At 40.5% G+C, this 24,343-nt stretch overlaps 2 protein-coding genes across 4 annotated transcripts; both read left to right on the forward strand.

The window, feature by feature from the left end:
- The first annotated feature begins 718 nt into the window (after window positions 1-718).
- Window positions 719-9,281, forward strand: nfkbie (nuclear factor of kappa light polypeptide gene enhancer in B-cells inhibitor, epsilon). The gene is made up of 6 exons (XM_085132092.1): window positions 719-1,542; window positions 4,588-4,690; window positions 6,004-6,214; window positions 6,513-6,601; window positions 7,384-7,632; window positions 8,403-9,281. Exons 1-6 carry the CDS (start codon window positions 1,220-1,222, stop codon window positions 8,469-8,471), a joined length of 1,044 nt encoding a protein of 347 aa, XP_084988218.1. The 5' UTR covers window positions 719-1,219; the 3' UTR covers window positions 8,472-9,281.
- slc35b2 (solute carrier family 35 member B2) lies at window positions 8,626-21,955 on the forward strand. 3 transcript variants are annotated; one of them, XM_085132089.1, is made up of 5 exons: window positions 8,626-8,741; window positions 11,317-11,438; window positions 15,779-15,966; window positions 16,065-16,225; window positions 17,191-21,955. In XM_085132089.1, exons 3-5 carry the CDS (start codon window positions 15,888-15,890, stop codon window positions 18,121-18,123), a joined length of 1,173 nt encoding a protein of 390 aa, XP_084988215.1. In that variant the 5' UTR covers window positions 8,626-8,741; window positions 11,317-11,438; window positions 15,779-15,887; the 3' UTR covers window positions 18,124-21,955. The 3 variants fall into 3 exon arrangements, with proteins under 3 accessions (XP_084988215.1, XP_084988216.1, XP_084988214.1); XM_085132090.1 differs by lacking the exon at window positions 11,317-11,438 and having other exon boundaries at window positions 8,644-8,741; XM_085132088.1 differs by lacking the exons at window positions 8,626-8,741; window positions 11,317-11,438 and adding an exon at window positions 12,706-13,579.
- The last annotated feature ends 2,388 nt before the right edge of the window (window positions 21,956-24,343 follow it).

Here is a 24,343-nt window from a genome sequence, read left to right on the forward strand (position 1 = left end):
CAGAGCCGTCAGGTTTCAGGCTACACTTCTGTGGAACCAGCTCCCAGTTTGGATTCAGAAGACAGACACTCTTTTGGATCAGGTGACCCTGAATCCCCCCTTAGTTATGCTGCAATAGTCCTAGGCTCCTGGGGGCTTCCCATACACTAAGTATTTCTTCTTCACTCATCTTTTTCACTCATTATGTACTCACACTCCACTTTGCATTTAATCATTAGTTATTACTAATCTCTGACGCTCTTCCATAGTATGTCTTTTGTCCCGTCTTCCTCCGCTCGCTCTCAAAAGATGGTTGCAGATGGCTGTTCCTCCATGAGCCTGGTTTCTTTCTTTTAAAGTGGAGTTTTTTTTTTTAATTCCCAATGTCATCAAGTGCTTGCCCAGGGGGGTTGTTTTAATTTTGGGGTTTACCCTGTATTATTGAAGGGTCTTTACCTTACTCTATACAACATGAGGAGACTGCTGTTGTGATTTGAGGCTATATTATATTAATAAATTAACTTAACAAAAAAAATTAGAAGGCACGAAATGGAAAGTCATCAATGGGTATATATATATATATATATATATATATATATATATATATATATATATATATATATATATATATATATATATATATATATATATATATACAGCCTTAGATAGTGTGCTTTTATTTTGATAATCACAAAGTAATTCCGCTCTCACACCCGACTCTCCGGCGTTTCTGCGCGCGCGTGTTCGCGAGGGAACATACTGTGTGTGTGCGTTCGATCACGCCACTGGGGATTCCCCCGCGTGACAAAAACAGCTTTGCCTTTCACATGTCAGCTCTTCCCCTTCTCGCCTTTCATTGCTCATATGCTCTCCGCCTGGAGCTCACGCATTTACCGGATATTTAGTCGACGGGTAGTCGTTAGTGTCTCGTTTCACTCGTTTTAAACCCGATACACCATGTTTTCGAAACTTTTTAAAACGCGTTAAATCGGTAAAAAGTGAACGCCTCTTCCTACACAGAGGGCACAGTGTTGTCGGTTAATGGCATGATACGCAGCGGCTCGTTCCTCTGGTTTCACGAAGACGGTGCGGCGGTTATCACAGGTGTCACCGGGCTGTCCGGTCACATCACCGAGCACCGAGCGGCTACAGCGCCCGCAGGAAGCCTTTAAATCCTCTGGGAAGGCGGGAAGGGGAAACCCAGCGAGGCCACCACCATCATCACCACAGCAGCACTACCATGGCGAGCCATGACTGTACTAAAGAACACTTGCCGGAGGATAACCGCACAGACTCAGGCATCGAGTCGTACCGCTCCATAGTGAAGTCGGAGGAGCCCCGGGGGCCGAGCAATGACCTCAGCGGGCCGAGGGACAAGTTCTCCGGCGGGGAGGAATGGCTGGACTCAGCCTACGGTTCCTCGTCTCTCACGGTAGAGAGCCTGTCGGATATAGTGGAGGGCTGCACGATTTCCAGCAGCAACCAGCAAGTACAGAGCTCTGAACTCTCTGAACAGGAGCAGGAGGAGAACTTGCTTACAACTATTACAGAGGATGGAGACACGTAGGTTTTTAATTGTTATTCATTTAATTTCCATCAAAAATTAAAAAATTCTTGCTCAGCTTGCTAGAATATTTGCTGAAAGGAATGCTGCTGCACACTGGTGGGTGAATACAAACCTTTTTGCATTTTAACTGTTTCTCTCTTAGAGGTTTCACCAGCTTTTTTTGCCACCCGTGATTTTTATCCTTAGTTGATATGGTTGGCAATATCCTACAATTAGTTTGCACAAGCTCTTTATGATTATCATTTCCATTATCTAGTGATTTGTACATTAATGCCACCACATTCGTTTTAATTGGATCACTGCCTGAAATGTAGTGATGGGGATTTATTAGACAATGTCCGATTCAAAATGATTTAAAACAAGAAAAAAAGTATATATATTTTTTATAATTGGTGACCTGTAATTCGAGATCTTTTTGTGTATTTGCTCTAAATATTGGACAGAATAATTTAAAGGTTACCAGAATAGTTGCTGGTTTAATTTTGAGCAGGGTAGTAGCGTCTCACTTTTTTTTTTCTTCTTCTTCTTCTTTTTTTTTTAAGTCTGCTGTACGCTGATGAACTTAAAATCCTCATGAATGGCATTTCTACTGCAGCTGGAGTCTGTAAATCACATTAAATTTCAGGCACAGTTTTTCCCATGGCGATATAGGTTTTAAAGGGGATTTCATAAGAGTGTGATACTGCAGACTTTTATAATGAACTTTGTCCTTGTCGCATATGTGACCGGTCTCCATTGAGTTGTCGACTCTCAGTCAGAAAACAGAAGTGAAACAGATAGGTCTGGACTTCCCCCATGCAGCACAGACAAAGCACATGCTGTGAGGTAGCTGTGTGGCCCGCTTTTCATCCAAGAAACTTGTTGATCAGGACAGGACAGTGTGTACGCATGTTTTCATTCCTCACAGGCTTCTTTCTTTCCCCCTTGCTTTTTTTTTTTTTTTTTTACTTTCTTCCCCCTTCCTTCTTCCAGACAGCTAAAAAATCATTTGTGACTGAGCGGCTTTTCGCTGCTCTTCATTTCTCAATTTGAGTCAGTGAAACTTTTGCACACAATCTAAACACCTCAACCTCCACACACACAACCTTATCAGCCCATGCAGACCTTCTTGTTTCTTATGTGACCCACTCATCTAGAGTTGCAGCGTCATCAACCAGCAGACCGATTTAATGAATCCTGCAGCCACGACCAGCCGGTGTGATCCTGATGTAGTCACATCACACTGCACAAGTGTTGTTGTGTCTCTGACCTCTTTTCATTTCCGCTTGCTGATTGTTGGGGCCACATGGTTTCATTCTCACACCCTAACTATAGATACCTGGTGGAGGGAAAAAAAACACCTGAAACACACCACAGTGCATTGCTTCGACTGACAGAATCATGCAAACACTAATTTTCCCTTGTGGGATTTTTTTTTTTTTAAAGTTCTTATTCATTCAAGTCTTACTCAAACCAGGAAGTCCCTTTCACACAAAGACATTTGCTGACAGGTTTATGTCAGTGCAGCTCCATCAGTCTGCAGACGTAGCTGACATTTAAGCATCACAAAAATGTAATGTGGCTTCTCGTGCAGTATCCTCTCATCTTAACCATTATTGGGGTACTCGAGCGATGAATTAACACTCACAAGCAGCTTTTTACATTTATTTTCATTTTCTCTACAGTTTTTGGGAATTTTACATTCCTAGAAATGCACAAGGAACCATGCACTTCGTCACCTGCAGCCTTCCTAATTTACTAACAGTGAGAAATGCCCCACATCTGTTTCCTCATTGCTTCTTCTCAAACAGCCCAAAGATGTTTAATTCAGTGGGAAAAAAGTCAACTTATATGCTTAACTACAAGAAATGCTTCCCCCCCCCTTGTTTTGTGACAAAAATAAGCGTAAAATATTGTCACCTTTTTAAAATAAACCTTATGCAGGTACTTTCTTTTTTTTTTCTTTGTTTCTCAGTGTCAGTAGCTGCAAACAAAATGTTCAGTTGCGTGATTAATCCTTATAGATTTCAATAACTGATCACTTTAAAAAAGCAGCTGTATTATTGCTACCGCTGCACATTAGTTTTTGAAACGCTGATATTTTAAATTTGTGACTAAATAAAACTGAATTCTTTTTTTTTTTTTTCCCTTTGGTGTGGGTCTTTTGAAAGAAAGTAACCACATTTACCATTTAACAAATCAATAAATGTCGCGTTGTTTACTACTTTGTATTATTAGACATGTGGCACTGTAAGTGTTCAAAGCTGAGTGTACAGCGAGACGTCGTGGGAACTTTTGATCCCACTCTGTCTGCGTCTGAAGCAGCCCGCGGCGTCCAGCGTTGGGTTAAATGACATTTACTCTGAAAGCAGAACGTCTCGCTGCTAAACTGACAGAGAAGTAACTGCTGCGGCGAATCGTGCAGCAGTAAAACATCAACGCTTCAAGCCCGTAAGATAAAACCTGAAGTCCGCAGAATTTGGACTCGGCAGCGAGTTTAAAGAACTTGAAGCCTCAAACTTTGATTTTAATCTGTTAAGATCCCTTTTCCAGGTGGGGTCCTCGCTGTGTTGCTGTTGAGTCTAAATTAAGCACTAATGCTCAGTTCCATTTCCTGCTTTGCGCACACATTTGTTTGCTACAACTTCCCACTGTGTTTTTTTTTTTTGGGTGGTGTGCTTTTTGTTTTGTCTTTTGCTGTAAGCGTTTAAACTGAAGCCTGTGCGATTATATCTGCTTACCGATGTTTGATTATTTTTTTTTTTAAACCACCAGCACCTTGCTGCGCTGTCTAGAATTTTCTTGTATTGCTCAATACCCCAACGACTCAGTCTTGCCATTCAGCCCACTAAGTGTTACATTTCGAGGTAGTCTCTTGAAATGAATACCGAGGAAAATTGTTAGGCAACATTTGTTGAAATTCACAGCGCTGCTTTTTTTTCTTTTTTTCTTTTTTTTTGAGGGGGGAGTAAGTTGCTCAATTTGAGATAAAGTAGGGCTGCAGATTTTTCCAGGCATAACGGTTAATGTTCATCTTCTCTTTTTCTTTCTCACTCCCATAGAATCCTGCACTTAGCAATTATCCACGAAATATCACCACTTGCTAAGGAGTTGATACAGATATTCCCAACAGAAGTCCTGGACATCCAAAATAATTTATATCAGGTAGGTGCAACAGGTCCTACAAGTTGCTTCTGCTGGAATTTTTTAATCCACAAATACTTCCTCATCTGCACCTTGATTGTGGAAGCGGTGGCTTTATTTATATCTCTGTACTTCCAGAGAACTCTTGTTCCTCTTTATTTGCAGTCCGTCCTCACTCGGGGACGTCACTGTGGGTGGTTCCAGTGTTAACTCATAAGGGACTTTGAATGGAAACTCCCCTCCTCTACTTCATGTAGAAATAGAACCACAGGGAGCTGTGGAGTGTATCCTTGTGTGGATGTGGGTGGAGGAGTTGTTCCAGTCCTTCAAGAAGTCCGACCAGAGACTTAACTTGAACTTGCAGAACTGTCAAAAGGAAACATGTTAAGTTGAGACTCAGCACTTCATGTAGTGACTCAGTTAGCTCTGTGCTGGGCTCTTTTGGTTTCCTAATTTCCTCTTAGTAGTCATTCTAAGATTTCACATTTGGACACATTACCAAGAAGAAATTTGTTTGCAACCCAGGGGGGTTAAAATAAAAATGCATCTTTATTTCTGAAGGAAAAGGAAAACAAATGGATTAGGGATTTTTGCCATATTTTAACACGTGGTCCTGTGAGTACAGTCTCGCAGCAAAATTCTGATTAAAAAAAAATGCAAAACACATTTACTGCTCTACACCTACAGCAGTCTCAGTAAACCACAGTGCAGAGTAACCGCATCACTTGTTGTGGATTAAAGATAAAACTCAATTTCTCGGAAAGGGTTTTCTCTTTTCCTCACTTGTACCTGAATGCAGCAGGTACAGGCCTGCGCTCTGGGGATTTTCAAAGGGAACTATTAGACTTTTACCTATTTCCTCTCATATTTATACCACTTCAGTAATGGGTGCTCACATTAAACATGTCAAAAGTTTGGTATAATGAGGTCGGTAATCTCAATGAGCCGAAATTTTAGTGAAGCTTTGGATTACTCTAACGCTCAGAATCATCATTCATGCTAAGCTACTCTACTAGAGTCCAAAAATAATAATGAGGAGTTAGAAATGAGCATAAGAGCATTCTTGGAAATACAAGGAAGCTGCAGCTGTGAAGGAGAAGTGACAAGGTATATGGACAACAGCTGAAGAAATATATAAGACCACCATCAACCTGTTATTGTCAGTATGTTTGATGAATCAATGGACAGCTAGTATTTTTTTTTGTGTCTTTGCTTAATATCAACTCAACATTTTAGTAGATTATTTAACATCTCAACTTAAATATGAACTTCTGACGTGTTTTTGTTTATTTTAACCAGAGACACGCAGGTAAAGTTTTTGTTTTGTTCCTCAGAGCCCTTTGCACCTCGCCACCTACCTAAACCTGAGAGAGGTGGTGCAGAGTCTGATGGAGAAACAGGTCAGCATAGAGCTGCAGGACCAGGACGGGAACACGGCGCTCCATGTGGCCTGCCAGCACGGGCAGTTAGAGTGTGCAACCGAGATGACCAAAGACGTTTCTCCCAGCAAGTTGGCTCCGGTCCTCGAGACCCAGAACTGGAGAGGTGAGGGGAAAACAGTCATGGCTGCTACTAAATCTGTTTATGCGAGTTTTTATGTATTAAAGTCAAAAGTTGTTTTATTTAACTAGCTTGTCTTTCCCTGATGTCCTCCTAAAAGATACATGAGGATTTTCTTGGACAGTAGCAGAAGAAATAACGCCCACATTTAGCACTGATGTAGAACATGTTTTGTGTTGTATCGATACAGTGTTGGTCTGTATTCTGCTTGAAGTTTGTATAAACTGTTTGACCTAAAAGTGAGCTCCACGTTGCAGATTTCAGACAACATTTGTAATTTCAGGTCTTGGCTGTCTTCACTTGGCTGCACTGAACAGGCAACATGAAATTATGAAGCTCCTGATCAAAAAGGGTGCAGATCTGAATATACAGGTTAGTCTGTGGATCCCCCCCCCCCCCCCCCCCCCGCAACTCAATGCATCATATGAGCTGTATTTGTGTAATTAAGTTTTGCATAAAGGCAGAATTCACACTAAACAGAAAGCCTTTTTTGCACTCGTGTAATTCAGCCTGAAATGATCACAAACAGTGCAGCTCCACTTGCAGACTTCCACTCATAACACTGAAAAGGAAAAGGTCGAAGGACCGGATGAAGAGTTTGTTTTTGTGGAAGCAAAGCTGCAATCTTTATTTATTTTTTTCCCCTAAGAGGGCTTTCCGTACTTGTTTAATCCTGTCATATGTCTGCATTTATAATCACATACGTCCTGTTTAAACTGTGTTTACCACATTTGGACCTTATGTTGTGTTCCTATCATAAATCAGCTGCACCTGTGCAATGCTGATAGTGATATGAGCTGAGCTCGGGGCTTCCTGCAGGATTCAGTGAGACATAATTAGATTTGAGATATGATTAGGTCAGACTAGCCGACCGCTCTTAACTTTCTATTGATGGTAGGGAACGTGGCAGTCCCAAAACCACCCCAGACATTCCTCTTAGTTTAAATCACTTGCCTAACATATCAGTCTGCCTCACGTCCGATGTATTGAATTATTCATTATTCTAATTAGAATGTACTTTGACCTTTTTACTAGCTGATTTCAAGAATGTGGAATTGCAAAAAGAAAACTGTGAAACTGTTTAAATTTCATAATGAATTTCTGCCCTTTTTGTGGAATTTCTCATCGCTTTTCTCCGTCCGCTCCCCTCGTAGGAAGGAACCAGCGGCAAAACGCCTCTTCACCTCGCTGTGGAGCTGCATGACATCACGTCTGTGAAGCTGCTGCTCGGCAGCCGAGCCAATGTGGACGCTGCAATGTTTAATGGCTGCACACCCCTGCATCTTGCGGTGGGGAGACAGGACGCCACCATCGCCACCATCCTCTGTCAGAATGGCGCCGACAAAATGCTGCGAAACATGGAGGACGAGACGGCGTTGGATTTGGCTGACGGCAATGATGACGTAAGCAAATATTAAGGGTTGAAATGCACTGCTGTACATATTTTAAATAATAAGACTGTCTTTTATTTTTCACCCATTAAATCCTGTCTAAAAAACCAAAAAAAAACCCACAAAACAAAACCAGCAATATGTATGTTTTTCAGACTTTCAGTGGTAATTGTGCACTAACTCAGCTGCACACTGTTTGGTTTATTAAACTTAATCTGACAAGCCTCCTCCTACTGCCTGACTGAACTCATTCTTCGTTTACTCTTTAAGTGGTTTAAAAGTCTGGGGCACTCAACGACCCCCCCCCTTCCCCCCCAAATAATGGTGCACATTTTAAAACAAACATTTAGTGTGGCCATCCCATCTGCAACAGATGTTATAGCCCCTACAGAGTCTTGACGTCAACATCATGTCAGGCTGGGTTTACCCTGAACATCACTAAGCTACCAGTTCAGAATAACCTACCAAAGCATACAAGCAGGGGACCTGGTACTCTTTTAAAAAGCAGATTAGTCACAGCAGAAGTGGATTTGGTTCATTTGTTTTCATTTATTTTACTCCAGTTTGTATGAAGCTCACAGACAAACACTATTCATGGTTTCAATTTTGACCTCTTGTGCTCTAAATGCTCTGCTTAGTTCTGGGTTTCCTAGAAAGACATTTAGATAAGGGATAAGTCATCTGTACGGCAGCGCTTGTATAAATGCTGTCCTCTGGTATTTTTTCTGATCATTATTTAAGGATCAGTAAAGTTTGACCTGCTTCTTGTTCTTGTCTTTCAGATTCTGGCTCTATTTCCTTTTGATGACATCCAGATCTCTGGAAGGTCGTTGGTTGGCGTGAAGTTTTGAGCTGAGTCATGGGCTGAACAACAGTCCTCTAATTGTCTGGAGCCTCACTGCAGCTCATTTAAAAAAAAAAAATTAAAACTATATTTTGAGCTAACATTGTTGATTAGTATACATATGCTTAGACAAGTATGTGCACAGTATAAATCTCACTTCGCTCTGATTAAACAGAGTAGTACCGCTTAATTGAAAGATTTTACAAGCTTGGTTATTTTGCTTCTTTCCGCATGCCTCTGGAGATGGTTGTACTCAGCTGTAAAACCCCACCTCACTGTGAGTACCAGACTGTCTCTAAACCTGTTCAGTGCCCACAAAAAAATCTACCTCTTTATCATTTTGACCTGGTTTCAGTGGCTACAAATGGAGTATGCAAAATGCATAGTTTCAGTTTCTCAAACTTTATCAGTGACTTTGCATTGAAATTGAAGTAAATTTTAATTTTATTTTTTACTTTTGTTTTTAACTCTGAAAATGTGGCCTTTCACTGTAGTGCATAAAAGAGATTTTTGGAAGAATGCAATCAGAGGTGTGAACAGATATTAAAAAAATGTAAATCCTGCAAAAACAAACTATTCTCATCTCTGCTTTTGCTAAAAAAAAAAGAAGTGACAAGTGGTTAAAAATGTAATGTATATAACAGGAAATGCAGCTTGATCTTTTTGATTTGTAGTTGTTTTTTTTGTTTTTTGCTTGAAATAGTGAAACTATTTATCTCAACCTAGCTTTCATCAGCAGAAACTGTTCTTTGTGTAATTACACTGGCCTGTCTAGTTAAGAGTTCATTTATTTTGTAATAAAAAGACAGGAAATTCATGAATGTTGTGTCTTTTCTAATTGCAAAAACAGTCATGGAAAAGGACGTGTTTAATTTTGAAGGTTTTACATATCAGCACATAATTAAAAAAAATAATCAGATCTTAAAATTAGCTGAATACAGCTTCAGATAAACTACAAAACGTGGCATGGTTTCATTATTTATGTGTGAAAAACTAAGTCTGACTTCTTTAGGAACTAAATAGATAAACAGCAGCCAATCAAGTAAACTTTAACTGAGCACGGGCAAGTGTAAGCACCTCTATGAAAATAGAAGCTTTGGTAGTTTGCTGCTCTGAAACTTTAGGGTGTGTGTTAACATGATGACAGAGGATGACAAATCTGGGAAGGATTATACAGCCATTTCTTCACAAGTGTGCAGACCAACTGTCAAGCACAGTGGTGGAGGAGTCATGATTTGAGTTTGTTTTGCACTCACTGAGTCACCTGTAAAATCCTCTGTTTACCAAAGTATTCTAGAGCCCAACGTGACACCATCTGTTCAGCGGTTAAAGCTCATTCAGGACAATGATCTCAAGCGCAGCAGCAAATCGACAACAGAAAAGAATCAAGGGAGTGCAATGGCTGAGTCAAAGTCCAGACCTGAACCTGCCAAATGCCTAGACGGGGCCTAAACGAATCCCCACAGACCTCCTGAGGCAACGTTGTAAAAAGGGAGAGGCAAAATTCCTCCGTAACGATGTGAGTGGGTGATAGTGAAATAGAAACAAAAATGCTTCTACAAGCTATGGAATCATGGGGAATACCGAATACCGAATTTTTCACATGCTGCCAGTATGCCACGTGTTGCTGTTCATCTGAGGCTGTTTACCTAATTTAAAACCTGATTAAAAACTGGATTTTTTTAATCCCCTCATATGTAAAACCGTAGAATTGAAAGAGGGTGTCCTATCAAGCATGCATCTCTATCTAATGTGTGCACGTGCACAAGCCTGACACGGTTTACCAACGGTCTTACATGTGCAATTCCAAGTTGTTGAAAGCTTCAAAACAAGGTGTTTCAAATACGCACAGAGACAGGTGATGCAGATATATTTTAGCTTCCACTTAAATGAAAGTAAAGGTGAGATGATTAAATGTTATGTTGTACAGGAATGCTCCTAACTACAAAAAAATCAGCTGACTGGAAACACGGTTTATTTTTGTTTTCCTGTAAGTGGCTTCTTCCTTGTGGGTCCTACAGTACAATGACCGGTGGAACTGTGGAAATTCCAGTTGGTTGGATTTCTATTATAAACACATACCCACTGCAGAACAGGTTCACTTCATGTTCATACAGGTATATTGTCCTGAATAACTACCTGGCAATTACAAAATTACTTTCCTTTGACCAGGTAAACATGACAGCAGTAGCAGCAGATTTGTCTTTATCTGTTTCCTGGTCAAATTAGCTGTACGGTTGCAAAGCACAACTCAAGTTTTATATTGAATATAACAGTTAATTTTATGGGATTTTCTCATCTTTCATTATCACATGTGCACAAACAAAACTTATGGCAACAGCTACCAAACCGACAAACCTCTGTGGTCAGTAGCTAGAACAGAGTTATGAAACTATACCAGTCTACTTCCCCATTCAAGTGTAACCTGGAAAACTGATACTGTTGTGTTATGTACAGTAAAGAGCATGCTAGTGCTGCAAAAGGTTTTAAAAATGGTGTGTTCAAGTCATGTATTCCGCTCTGTGCGATCCTTCTCAATCAACATCTATGATGATAGTACGCGTAATACACTCAGCAGGTCAATTATCTCATCAGGTCTGACTAATACTCCTGGAAATAACATTTCTTTCTAATGGAATGCCAGAATTTCCATTCTTGCAGATATCCACCTTCAGGCTGTGGTCAGTGAAAGGCGCAACATAGCCTACGTGGGATATTATTCAGATAAATATATCAGCTGCTATTATGTGATATCTTGAAATACGGTTTCGCTGTAATATCTTGGTTTAGTTAATGATTAGCTGCTGTATTGAATTTGTTTTATGACGGAATGTCTCTCTTCACTTTTGCAGTCAGAAGGAAACAAAGATGAGACAAACGTTGGAGGAATTACTACTGCGGTGTAGTGGAACGAGGGCACACATTCCCCTGCGTGAAAATAAACGGAATTCCTTACTGGTGACCTGTTTTAGAAGTGAGTCGGGTACGGCAGGCACTGTGGCGTCGATGAAGAAGCAGCTCAGATGTGTTTATCAGCAACAATGACAGCAGCCTATTTAGATGCTCACTCACTGGCATGAAGGAAGTGCTTTACTGTGCACGTGTTTATGAAGTAGGATTCATTTGAAATGCCTCATGCATAAGGCTTTCCAGCACAGCTTAACCTTCTTCAGAGATGCATAGAGTGAATGTCTTGGTTGTCTGGGCCTTGTTTACTGTCTTTTGTACTGGAACTCTTCAAAAACTATATATATCTTTACATTTTAATCTTTTTTTTCTTATATATACATATAAAAACAGTATGTCACGTCTTATATGCGATGCTTCATGTTTCCAAGAAACGGGAGAAATGAGTCATTACATGTAAAGAAGAGAAGATCTGTTTGCTGCTTTTGCATTTATTTGTATTTACTTACATATCAATAAAAATAAGGAATGTCATCCAGACAGTCATCTCTATGAGCAGGGGGGAAAAAGCCAAATTAAGAAACACAACAACAGCTTAAAAGTTTAGACTAAGAAGATTTTCTGACACTGAGCAGTGGGAAGCACTGGCATCAAAGTAAAGACCTGTATCTTTACATTTTAATCTTTTTCCCCCCCTGTTTGTTTGTTTGATTCATTTTCAAAGATCTGAATCTTTGGATTGTTAATTTTCTTATGTTATGCATTTACATTTCCACCACAAATATGATATGTTTTGGTCCAAATTTAGGTATTTCTTTAACTAGAGCAGATAGTTATTTCAGGTATGGTTTTTAGGCTCATGTGCCATCTTATAGATTGTACTTGATTTAAAAAAGAAAAAGCAATACACAAGAGTTTAATCATTGTTTTGTTTTGAATAAATGTTTTGTAAAGTGGTGTACTCAAAGAGATACAGCAGTTTTAGCATCAAAATACACTTAAAGTACCTAAAGTACTAATTATGCAGAATGATTATTTTAAGCATACATTTGACTACTGGATTATAATGTTTGATTAATATGTCTATTAGTCTATCTTTGCAGCTGGTAATTGTTTTATTTTCTTACTTACGACTGGATGGCTTTATCTATAATAACACATAGCGTAGCACAATATAACCCAGTGGTATATTTATACTTTAAAATGTGACAAATAGTATGTATGTCAAGCTTTAAAATGAATAACATGGAGTATAGAGTAGAATACTTCCAAACTATAGCTTCCACCATCTGGTGTAAAATCTTGGCCCAAAGAAGATTTCAATATTAGATTGGTTGAGAAACTTGTGCTACTGTTGGCCAAAGAGAAGAGGGAGAGAAAGACAGGCAAGAGTGTGGAAGTGAGTTTAATTACTTATGGAGTTAACCATCCAAAGCAAAGGACAATGCACAAGAGAAGTGCAGGAGAGAGTGCAAGCAAGGTGGAGTGAGTGTAAATGAGTGTCAGGGCTGAGGATTGGCTCAGGATAAGTGTCAGCAGCAATAGTATGAAAGTTTACAAGACGATGATGTAGACAGCAGAACTGATAAAAAAAGAAGGCTGAGCTGGAAGTGGCAGAGCTGAAGATGGGCGTAACCAGGATGGACAGGATTAGAAATGAGTAGATCAGACTGACAGCTTAGGTTGGGCCTTTTGGAGACAAAGAGAGGCGAGGCTCAGATGGTTTGGACATGTGCGCAGGAGAGATGGTGGATATACTGGACAAAAGATCACCATGGTGAAAATTCATGGCATTCCAATCACAATAGTTGATCACAGGGCTATGGTGGGCCCACTCAGTGCCCTGCTGTCTCTACACGTCATAGCCCAACAGCTCTGCAGTTCCTCCTCCACACCGACAGGGGTCAGGGCCGCCGGGAGGGCGCCGTTATCTTTCGCCAGCATCCTGTGGTGATGCTGCTGAGTAAAGAGGAGGTGGCCTTTCCTGCTAAAGTGAACACATCGGCAATTGAGGAAAAGTCGAAGACCTCTGATCTAAAGGCGACTAGCCTGAAAGAAAACAGCATCTCATTATTTAGTCATTTTTCACCTGGCGGACCCACGGGGCTTCATGGTGTGTCACAGCGGGGACGCTTGAGTCTGTCGGCGTGTGTGCTACGCCGGGTGTCGGCCACGGAGTGCAGGGAAAATGCCTTCTTTCTCACGGAGGTAATATTTTTCAGACAGAAGTGTAGCTAACTGGGAAAATGTGTCACGCTAAAGATGAGTTTGAGGTATGGGCTCATTCAGCGCACGGTGAACCTTTCTGTGATGCAGCCTTACGGGTGCAGATTTTTGAAGCTGTAAGCAGCCTACGGAACTGCTATTAGCTTACACTAATTTAGCAACTAACGGTCCGACCTAAATACCCTTTCGTTTGCCAGCCTTTACCAAAAATGGATTAATTTAGTTTTATAGCGAGTGAGAGAGAGAGTCCGCTTTTTCTGTACAGTCTACGGCCGTTTGATAGTGGGCGTGTCTGTCTGCAGGCAAATATGTTGAAATATGTTTCATATCCAAGTCAATTTACTGCAACTAACCCACGAGTTATCGAACAGTGTGCATTTATTAAAGGTTCATTAATAAATGGTTCCAACACCTATGGAAAAATACCTAATACTGGTACAAGTATTGGTGTTTTTCCACTCTACACTTTCTACATCTACCCCACCATCCCTTTTTTTTTTTAGCAACTTGGGAGAAACAGTTGCGTTATTGTAATGAAGACCTGTTGCTCCAGTTTTAGTGGTACATATATGTGCACACGTCAATCTAAACAAGTGCTCATTTTCTCTGTTTGTGTGTCTATGGCGTAGCAGCATGTAGGATGGCTTGTCTGGTGCAGTGCATTCCTTCATGTAATAAGCTTCTTGTTCAGGGCCCAGGTCTCCCTGCAGTAGGCTATTGGCTGACCAGGGCGCTGCAGAGTCCCAACACAAAGAGGCTCTGTGTTAGCCGGGCTCACAGGCCCCCACAGGAGGAGGCCCTGCCTCACTCCAAATGGGATACATCTCAGTGCTGTTGTCGGCAAGGAACACACCTTTTCACAGGAAGCCTGAGTTTCACCACAGGTGTCCTTTAGTCATTAGTAACACTTAAGCTGTTTGTGGGAATGGGTGATGAAGCACATCTGATGTCTTCACGGCTCAGTTAGCAAGTTGGTTGTTTTAACTGATTCCATCAGCTCATTTCATCATCCAGTGCTCTCATGCTGTAGCCACAACCAGACCACACTATGCTTGATGCTTTATTATTATGTTATTAGCTTGAAAAAAAGTTTTAAGGTGGGATTTCTGGCTCTGGAGGAGGTTTTCTGAAAAAACCTATTTTATTTTTTTAAAATGTTTTAACATGCTACAAACTGCGTTTAAAAGATAGCAAGTTAAGTTTATAACTATTTTCAAGAGAAAGCTGCTTTTTTAAAGGCTGCTACAGAGTTAAATGCACAGAGAGTGGTAAGTTGCCCCATAGTTTTGGAGCTCAGGTCTGGAAGGAAGGCAGAATCCCCCTTAGTTTCAGAGAAAGGGAGATATTTGAGGACTTGATAACCCAGTTTGGAGAATAAGGGTGTAGTGGTTCCATCATATAGGTGGATCTGTAAATAGACATATCCACCTACAGACAGACAGATCAGTGAAAGATAATTAATTAAAGATATTGTGAAGATGCATAATGTGGTGGTGTTTTCTTCTACAGTATTGGTCAGTTTAATCAAACCTTCACCCAAACTGTGCTCGGGGACAAGGTCACATATGTCATTTTACGGGCATGTTTTCATTTTTGCTAAGAATCGCTACTCCGTGTAGAGCAGGGGTGTCAAATTCAAATACACAGTGGGCCAAAATTCAAAACTGGAACAAGGTCGCGGGCTAACATTAATATTTATTGAAAAAAAAATCTTCCTCCAGATATTATAGTAATATAGTTTTGCTGAAAAACTAAATATGGAACAAGCTAAGCTTAATACTAAACAATATATATATTAGCTGTATAATACCAGTAGGCTAGCTCTAATAGTAATTTGGTATGGCTTTGCGGGCCAAATGTAATTAGGTTGCGGGCCAAATTTGGCCCACGGGCCAGAGTTTAACACCTATGGTGTAGAGGATTGAATAGATTTTAATGAAAGTGCGTGAAAATTGAATAACCATTGCAATGCTCACAAATTAGCTTTAATTTTAGATGCTCAAATTAGTAGACATAAACAACATTTGTGTATTGTTCATTTAATATTTATCATTAGCCTTGTTAAAATATAAAGTAATGTAAACTGTCTTGTTTATTTGTATAAGCTGTAATCACCAGCAGACTCTCATTGATATTGTTTCTGTTATGTAGCCTGATTGGTAGTTTTGTGTCACCCTGTAGGATTTGGCCTGCACTCGTGTTGCTCCTGTTCCCTTCCGCTGTGACTGCAGAAGAGCCTTCGCTGCTGGATGGCTGGCACGATGTCTGGCTCTTCCGCTTTCTCGTCAACATGCTGGGATACTCAACCATTATCATCCCTGGCTACCTCCTCATTAGCTATTTCAAGCGCACCAATTATGCAGAAACAGGTTCGGGTTTTGAGAGAATTTTACTGTCTTATTTTTCAATGCACGAAAGCTGCTGATCTAAAACTTGTTGGGCTTTTGTCTTTCTCACGTTTATTTAGGGAGTGGGTTTTGCTTTCCTCTCATAAAGACCTGCGTGTTTGGAAACGAGGCCAAGACCAGCTTGTTGGATGACACGTCTGCAGCAAGCAGGAATGAGGCTGATTCGGGTTCAACACTCAAACAGGCGTTAAAGTTAATCTTTTGCGCTGCAGGACTTCAGGTATCCTCCCCCAAAACCTTCAGTCGTTAATTGCATATGCTAATGCTACCACATTATGTCCTATTTCTGAGGACCCAATGTTTGGAGGTTGAAGTATGCCACTGTTTGTCGATACTGTATTTAGAGCAACATCCAGCACAATGCAGTACAGCAATAAAGGTACTGATCCATGCAGATAAATTAGTTATTTACAAGATTTGTTCAAGGAGTGAAGGTTGTATAATTTCATTTTTTCACAGACCAGTCGTACTAGATACTTTGTTCTCTGCCTTCATTGATAACAGAGCTCACTACAGGCAAACCGGACATCCTCAGATTAAAGCAGATCGCAAACACGCCACACCTGCTGGACCATAAATTTCACTTGTGTTGAATTAGACTGGTGACCGGGGATGGCTGCTTAGGGTGTGCCCGCCTCTCACCCAGTGATGGCTCAGATAGGCTCTCCTCTTTGTAAGCCCACTCCAGTATTGTCTGAGTGACTTTAAAACAACACTGGAGTGGCTTTGGGATAACTCTTGAGTGGCGCAGTTGAACCCTCTTCTCAAACAGAAACATACATCGCTGGTGAGATCTCAAATTTCTGACACTCATCTTCCATTGTGATAGAGCTTTAGATACTCTGCAGTCAAGAATGGCAAAACATTTCCAAAAACGAGGTGTACAAAACTTCAAAGGTTCAGCTTTACTCAGTAAAGCCTGAATACTTCCGCTTTCCTTTCAATATACAGGCAGTGAGTTTAAAATAGGGGAAATTATGGATTTAATTCAGCCATTGACAGTAACACGGTTAAATGTAAAAAGAGTAAAGGGTTTGAGTAGTAGTAGTGTGATTCCTGCTTTTAATACTACAGTGGCAGAAACTGGGGTCAGAATTCACACCACCTGAAATAACTCTTTTAACGCTCTTATTTGATAAAGTGGTTTAACTCAGTGTTAAGAATAAACTTCTTTTCTTATTTTAGGTTTCATATTTGACATGGGGAGTCCTCCAGGAGAGGGTGATGACTCGTTCTTACGGAGCCGCAACTACAGGTCAGGAGGGAGAGAAATTTAAGGACTCGCAGTTCTTGGTCTTCATGAACCGTATCCTTGCTCTGACTGTGTCAGGCATCTGGTGCGTCATGTTCAAGCAGCCTCGCCACGGAGCACCCATGTACAAGTACTCCTTCGCCTCGCTCTCCAACATCCTGAGCAGTTGGTGCCAGTACGAGGCCCTCAAGTTCATCAGTTTCCCCACTCAAGTCCTGGCCAAGGCCTCCAAAGTCATTCCTGTCATGCTCATGGGCAAGATCGTGTCCCATAAAAGCTACGAATACTGGGAGTACTTCACTGCTGTGCTGATCTCGGTCGGCGTCAGCATGTTTTTGCTCTCAAGCACAGCCGACAAACATCCATCCACCGTCACCACTTTCAGCGGGGTCATCATCCTCATCGGCTACATCGTCTTCGACAGCTTTACCTCCAACTGGCAGGACAACCTGTTCAAGTACAAAATGTCATCAGTGCAGATGATGTTTGGAGTCAACCTGTTCTCCTGCCTCTTCACCGTCGGGTCGCTGCTGGAGCAGGGTGCCTTCTTTGAGTCGTTGGGTTTCATGACCCGCCACTCCGAGTTTGCCTTTCATGCCGTGCTGCTGTCCGTGTGCTCGGCATGCGGTCAGCTCTTCATCTTTTACACTATCAGCCAGTTTGGTGCTGCCGTCTTCACCATCATTATGACCTTACGGCAGGCTTTCGCCATTCTTCTCTCGTGTTTCCTTTACGGTCACACTGTTACCTTAGTAGGTGGCTTTGGTGTCGTTGTAGTGTTCCTGGCACTTTTCCTACGGGTGTATGCACGTAGCCGTATGAAGTCAGGTCGGCGGGGAGCGCAGCCGCTTGCACAGAAGGTGTAGCGCTCCAAAGTCGCACCAAACTGGGAACTAAGACCACGTTTTCTGTGGTGCTATTTGTCTATTTGTGTGCATCTTTCTTTCTTTTATTAATTTTTTTTACCGTTCAGTTCTTTTTAATTTTATTTTTATTAGCAATGGTACAGAAAGGGATTCTGCAGTTTTTAGTCTTACATCAAGGTACCCCCAAGGGGTTCATGTGATTTGTTAGGTCAGAGAAGTTTTGAGTGCCTGCAAACTGCCTCTTCAGCTCTTTGTTATCTTTTTTTTTTTTTTCTTAAACCTCCATACACTGCCCCTGCATCCAGTTTAGGGTTTCTATGACCATGGAAAATGTATGAGTTTAATAGCTAGGCATTATTTCCCAAGCGTTACTGATATTGTCCCTTATTTAACTTTATCCAGGCTAATGGCACCATTTGTTGGGTTATCCTTCAGTCGCAGCAGCCAGATGTTTATCTATCAACCTATTGTGTTGGAGAGCAGGGGTCTTTATGTGGCTTAAGATGGTGTCAAAACATGTTGCATACATTTTAGTTTAATTTAAAATATATTAACATGTCACATAGGCTAGCATCAGTTACGGTTCAGGTAAACAAAATTCTGGGTCATAATGAAAAAATCGGATGCTGCTGTGGGTTGTCTTAGATTTTTTTTTTCCACACTATGTTTTACTTAATGTTTTGAACTTTGGGCAAAAAAAAATGTATAAGTATATATATATATATATATATATATATATATATATATATATATATCTTAAATCAGTTTTTTCAAGCCAACTTGTCAGTTGTGTACTTTTATAAAAGGACTGCTTTGATGTGAATGTTTGGGGAACACTGAATGGATGATTCTGATGCCTCATTGCTGTCACAAATGATGTGAAGATACTGTAGACCCAGGGGTCAGTTTGCAGAACGGATTGCATACAAGGGAAATGCAATGTAACTGGTACCTTGTTTTTATCATTCTACTATTTCCTCTGATAACTGGATTAATATTAAAATAACTTAATACTATCAAGTGTTTTGCAGTGATGTTTACATTGTTTTTATTTAACCAGAGGAGACTGAAAAGAAGGTAGTAACATCTGGAGAAATCGAACCAGCCATGTCACCAAAGAGTTATTGGACGTCACCTATCATTTTTCCTGTTAGGCCTCAGCCCGACATTCAATGGCATTGACCACAATCTTAGAACCTGGTATTTACAGGGAGTTCATTGCAATGGTTGGAATCATTTTTATCTAATACACTAATACACTCCATTTTTTGTGTAAATGAGCAATTTCTTTGAAGCTATCATTTTTATCAAATTGGGTAAAACCAGGTGAAAAATACAAAAAGAAACTAAATGGAATTATACCTTTTTCAATCAAATACAATGCACGCAAAGAAACACTTTGCGTGCATTTTATTTTTCGGACCATGAGGTGCACCGGATTATAAGGTGCGCTGTCGATGGATGGGACTGTTTTCATACATAAGGCGCATTAAGCGAAACGAAACAGTCAGATAAGTCAAACTTTACTCAACTCATTTTTCTTGCTTTCTCCACTTCCGTACCATTGATTCATTAATGTTGAATTCTCTTGCAGCTGCTCTATTCCTCTGTTGTTGCAGTATATTAATGACTAATCTCGTATTGTGGATGGATTAATTCATTTGTTCTCGTGACTCAAGTTTGGTCCATTTACAGCATCCTGCGTTGCAATTGCATTTATCCCTAACCATCAGAAACCCTCACGTTAATTTTTTCGAGTGGAAAAAGTAAGTGTTCATCCTCCAGCTTCACTGTGTGTTTATGCTAACATAGCTGTGTCGCTAGTGATATCATAGCAAATCATTATATACCAGCTAGTCCAACTTCAGTAACCCTACAACAGTCACTGCTGTTTAGTTTTCTGTCTTCATTTATGTTGGAAGTGATAGCAGAGCTGTAAGTTTAAATTTTTTCAGAAATCTGTCAGAACATGCTATATCATGCTTAGGTAACTAGCGAGCTAACTTCCTGCTAACTTCTATCTCATTCAAATTTAATAAATCCTGTTTTCATGGATGCTTGGATGTTAAACTTAATTGTTACACCTGGTAAAGCAGCAACGCTGATCATTTCATTAAAGATGAAAGAATTTAGACCGTTTTTAACTCTCAGTGATCCTGCGGTGTAGGGCAGTGCAATATGGCCAAAAATATTTATCACAATATATATTTGAAAATTTGTGATAACGATATAACTGACGATATAATTGACATGAGACAAAATACTTTACATCTCCACAACTTTATTAGTGCAAAAAAAAAAAAAAAGTATTTTCACTTAAACAAGCAGCTGTTTTTTATGTGCATTGAAGCTATATAAAAATTTAACAGTGCAAATGCAAATTCCTCGCTCACAGTTTAACCAAAAGGCATTTCCAGTGGAAATTGGCCAACATGTCCTGAGCATAATCAAGTACAATTTCCACAAAACTTATAAAGAGGTTATACACACACAATGTGGCAATCCGTCCTACCTTTGTGAATGTGACCTACAAGTAGGGATGGGTATCGTTTAGGTTTTATTCGATACCGGTGCCAAACCGATACTTTTGAAACGGTGTCGGTGCTTAAACGGTGCTCAAACCGGTGCTTAAAGAATGGAAAACACAAAATTGGTCCAAAAACCTCTCATGTTCAGCTGTTTGTTTGTTTTTTAAAGATAACAATGTTAGCCTTTTCTGCAGCTATAGGGCATATATGGTATCACTCTGGGCTGGAAGCAGTGCTTAATCAATGGAAAAAACACAAACTTTGTCCAAAAAACTCTCATGTTTAGCTGTTTTCCACTTTTTCTTTGGTCATTTTTGCCTTTTTGGCCAGGGTGAAGGGAGTATCTGCCATCAAACAAGAAGACAGCCGCATATAACTATGATGTTGTTTGCTAGTTCACCTTACATGCATTAATGTAATAAAGTGGTTAGCTTACTCAACGTAAATTACACACGAACAACATTAAGCTACTCACGCAGAGAAGAACAGCTGCTGCTGCCATCATCATCCTTCATCACTTCTGCTACACTGGCAGGGCTAGGGGCCAGGACTCTCCTCTTCGGGTTTTTGGGGGATGTTGCTAACTCCGGGTCCGATAACAGGCACCACACCCGCAGTAGATGTGCATGGTGTGAGGTCTCGCAGCAAGCTATCAAATACAGCGCATTTCTCGGCTTTAAAAAAAACGCTATGCATCGCCAGGTGTTTCATCGGATTTGAGGTGTTACCGCCTTTGACAGTATCACCTTAAAGCACTTGTTGCAGGCTGCTGAGTTTACATATTTTGATGTGAAGTACAGCCAGACTTTTGACCGTTTCGCCTTGCGCATTTTTAATCTGTAGCTCTGCTCTAAAAGAACGTACGTACCTGGGCCCGCCTACTATCCCCGGAAACGTAAAATGATTGGCTAGAATCTAAAGTGTATCATTCCATACCAGTTGGTGGCGGTAATGCACCTTTCAGTTGTTTGCCAACCGCCAATACAAATGTAAGGAAGAAGAAAGTGTATCACAGCTCAGGAAAAAAAAGCACCGAAATGTGCGCTGCTTTTTGGTCTGGTTACTACCGTTTATGTCAGATACCGGTACCCATCCCTACCTACAAGCATACTTTAACAGCTAAAATTAAGTGGCAAATCGTCCTACCTTTTTTAATAAGAGCTAGAAACATACTCTGACGGGTAAAATGAAGTGCCAAACCATGCTACCTTTGTGAATGTTACCTACAAGCATACTTTAACAGGTAAAATTAAGTGGGAAACCGTCCTGGCTTTATGAATATGAGCTACAAGCATACTCTGATGGGCAAAGTTAAGTGGCAAACCGTCATACCTACTTAAATTTGTGCTGGAATTACTCTGTGACAGCAGAAATGTGCATAAACTACTTACGGTAGGATGTTTTGCCAAAGTAGGATGGTTTGTCAGAACACCGTGTACCACATAAAATCAGTTTGGTAATAACGACGGCAAGCTTGCATGCTCTACCAAAAAATGTGCTTTGGTGTGTATCTGACGGAAGAAAGACAAACCAGTTCCACACTACTGAAGTTGCACCATTTTTACAAACCAATTCTAGTTCAGCTTTAAACAATCCGCTTTTGCCCTTCTCATTCTCCGTCGCTGCCCTGCTTTTTCCACCATGTGCGTATAAAAACAAGGGCACTGCATGCACGTTTTACCCATATTCTATCGCGATATTTCATTTTCTTATGATTGCCTAACATTATAACGGTATTACCGTGAACAGTATGATATGGCCCAGCCCTACTGCAGTGTTCATTTGACTTTGGGACCTGAAGCAGGCGTTTTAGACCCAGATCACTCTGCGAGGCTCCTGACTAATGATCGGTGCGGCTTCATACTTTACCAAAGTGGTACTAAAACATTTTTTGACAGATTTGTGAGCGCTGTGTACCACATAAAATCGGTTCGAGGTCAGTAAGCACAACCAGAATTCATACATAAGGCACACTGTCGATTTTTGAGAAAACTAAAGGATTTTAAGTGTGCCTTATGGTCCTTCTTCTGTGATGTGATTTGTAAATTCCAACAGTGTGCCACATGAATCAAGCCTGTTTTATGCATTTCTGCATGAATACACCTGTGCATCCTTGATTATAGTTAATTTAGCAAATTGCTTCTCGCTTGTAGTTGCATTTCAGGAATGAAGACCTCCTTCATTGTAGTATACTGAGATTTGTTACAGGATCACGAGCAGGAAGAAACTTTACTCTACTTTTCCTGTAATCTTGCTCATAATGAGTCAATCACCAGTGGGCCATTGGGCCACTGGTGATTGACTGGTGGAAATATTAAGCAGACTGTCTTAAGGTTAGTCTATGATAAAATTGGTGTCACGTTTTGTATGAGTGGTATTTGATTTAACGACTTTTTCTGAACATGTATGAAAAGTTCAATGTGGTTATAAAGCACACTTGGCAGGTCTGAATCTGGTGATATTATTTCAGTAATCTTATGTTGCTACTAAGTTCAGTCTGAGTCACATACAACACACTTTCAGGAGGTGTGAGGTCCCGAGATGGTAAAATCAAAGTACAGTTTTACTCTCTGCTCTTTCACAACCAATAACTAGAATCTCGGTTTTGTCTTTTGTCCCTTGGAGGTTACTTTGGGCCATCTGTTCATGTCAAAGATACAGATTTCAAAGGAGTAAATTTGGCTTTGGTGAATAGGATTTACATCTGTGTAAAGGTGGGTGTCATCTGCAAAAAAAAGCTGATAATCAATTTTCATGAAGCGAATGTATATTTCTGTATTGGCAGCGATAGCAGCACAGTGCTGAGGTTGCTGTGCTTCAAAGCTTTAGGGGCCTGAGTTTTTACCATAACTGCAAGTTGTTCAGTTCAAATCATTTGATTCTCTTTCCGAAATGCCACAGCTCCCATGCCCCTTCCACCCTCTCCTGTCTCATCGAGCGGCAAGACAGCAAATATAATTTTCGAAAAACGTTTGAGGTACTCTTTGCGCTTGTCACTGATTCATTAATCAGTCCACTATTATGATTCATTGAACATCAAAACGAAGACTGGGTTTGACTGTGAAGTGCCAGAAAACATTTCCCCCTGGTTTATCGATCTCAAAGCGGCTCAATTGGGGAATTTCCCTACACCTCTCGTTTTCACAAGTCCTACACCCCATCTGGGTTGTAGAAGTGCGTCACCGCGTCAGTCTTAGCACTCTTCTTTTCAGTGAGAGAGATTTAAAAAGAAAAAAACAAACGAGAGGTGGGGTATAATAGGAGCTGCAGACAGATTGACCTTTGGTTTCAGCCCCCACTGGACCAGTCACTGTGAGCTCTCGCTCTGAGTGCAGGGATGACACATTCCGAGTGTTTTTTATTCCTTTATTAAAAGAACATTTGACTGTTTCCATTACTTGGGAGCTTCCCGAAACAATATTTGCCTTCCACAGAAGCTGCACTACTGTGCAAAAGTCTTGAACCACCCTAGTTTCTTTCTATTTTGAATATGGACAATGAAACATGCAAGCTTACATATGAATACAATATATAGGATAGAAAACGCTGTTTCTTTTTTAGCGGTAACACTGCAGCACCAGAGAAATGTGAAATGAATAAAGATCAGTTACAAAGCATGCCTCAGAAATCAGCAGTTTCAGAGATAAAATGTGCTATTTCTTCTGGATTTTGATACATGAAATGATAATATG

Source organism: Neolamprologus multifasciatus, chromosome 15 (assembly GCF_963576455.1).
Source record: "Neolamprologus multifasciatus chromosome 15, fNeoMul1.2, whole genome shotgun sequence".
Classification (NCBI taxonomy): domain Eukaryota; kingdom Metazoa; phylum Chordata; class Actinopteri; order Cichliformes; family Cichlidae; genus Neolamprologus; species Neolamprologus multifasciatus.

Bases quoted from the DNA above. Each gene is read 5' to 3' on its own strand.
- slc35b2 (XM_085132088.1), top strand. From the start codon at position 13,560: ATGCCTTCTTTCTCACGGAG. The intron at 13,580-15,778 runs GTAATATTTTTC...GTCACCCTGTAG, and splicing joins ATGCCTTCTTTCTCACGGAG to GATTTGGCCTGCACTCGTGT. The intron at 15,967-16,064 runs GTTCGGGTTTTG...ACGTTTATTTAG, and splicing joins CACCAATTATGCAGAAACAG to GGAGTGGGTTTTGCTTTCCT.
- nfkbie (XM_085132092.1), top strand. From the start codon at position 1,220: ATGGCGAGCCATGACTGTACTAAAGAACACTTGCCGGAGGATAACCGC. The intron at 1,543-4,587 runs GTAGGTTTTTAA...TCACTCCCATAG, and splicing joins ATTACAGAGGATGGAGACAC to AATCCTGCACTTAGCAATTA. The intron at 6,602-7,383 runs GTTAGTCTGTGG...CTCCCCTCGTAG, and splicing joins GTGCAGATCTGAATATACAG to GAAGGAACCAGCGGCAAAAC.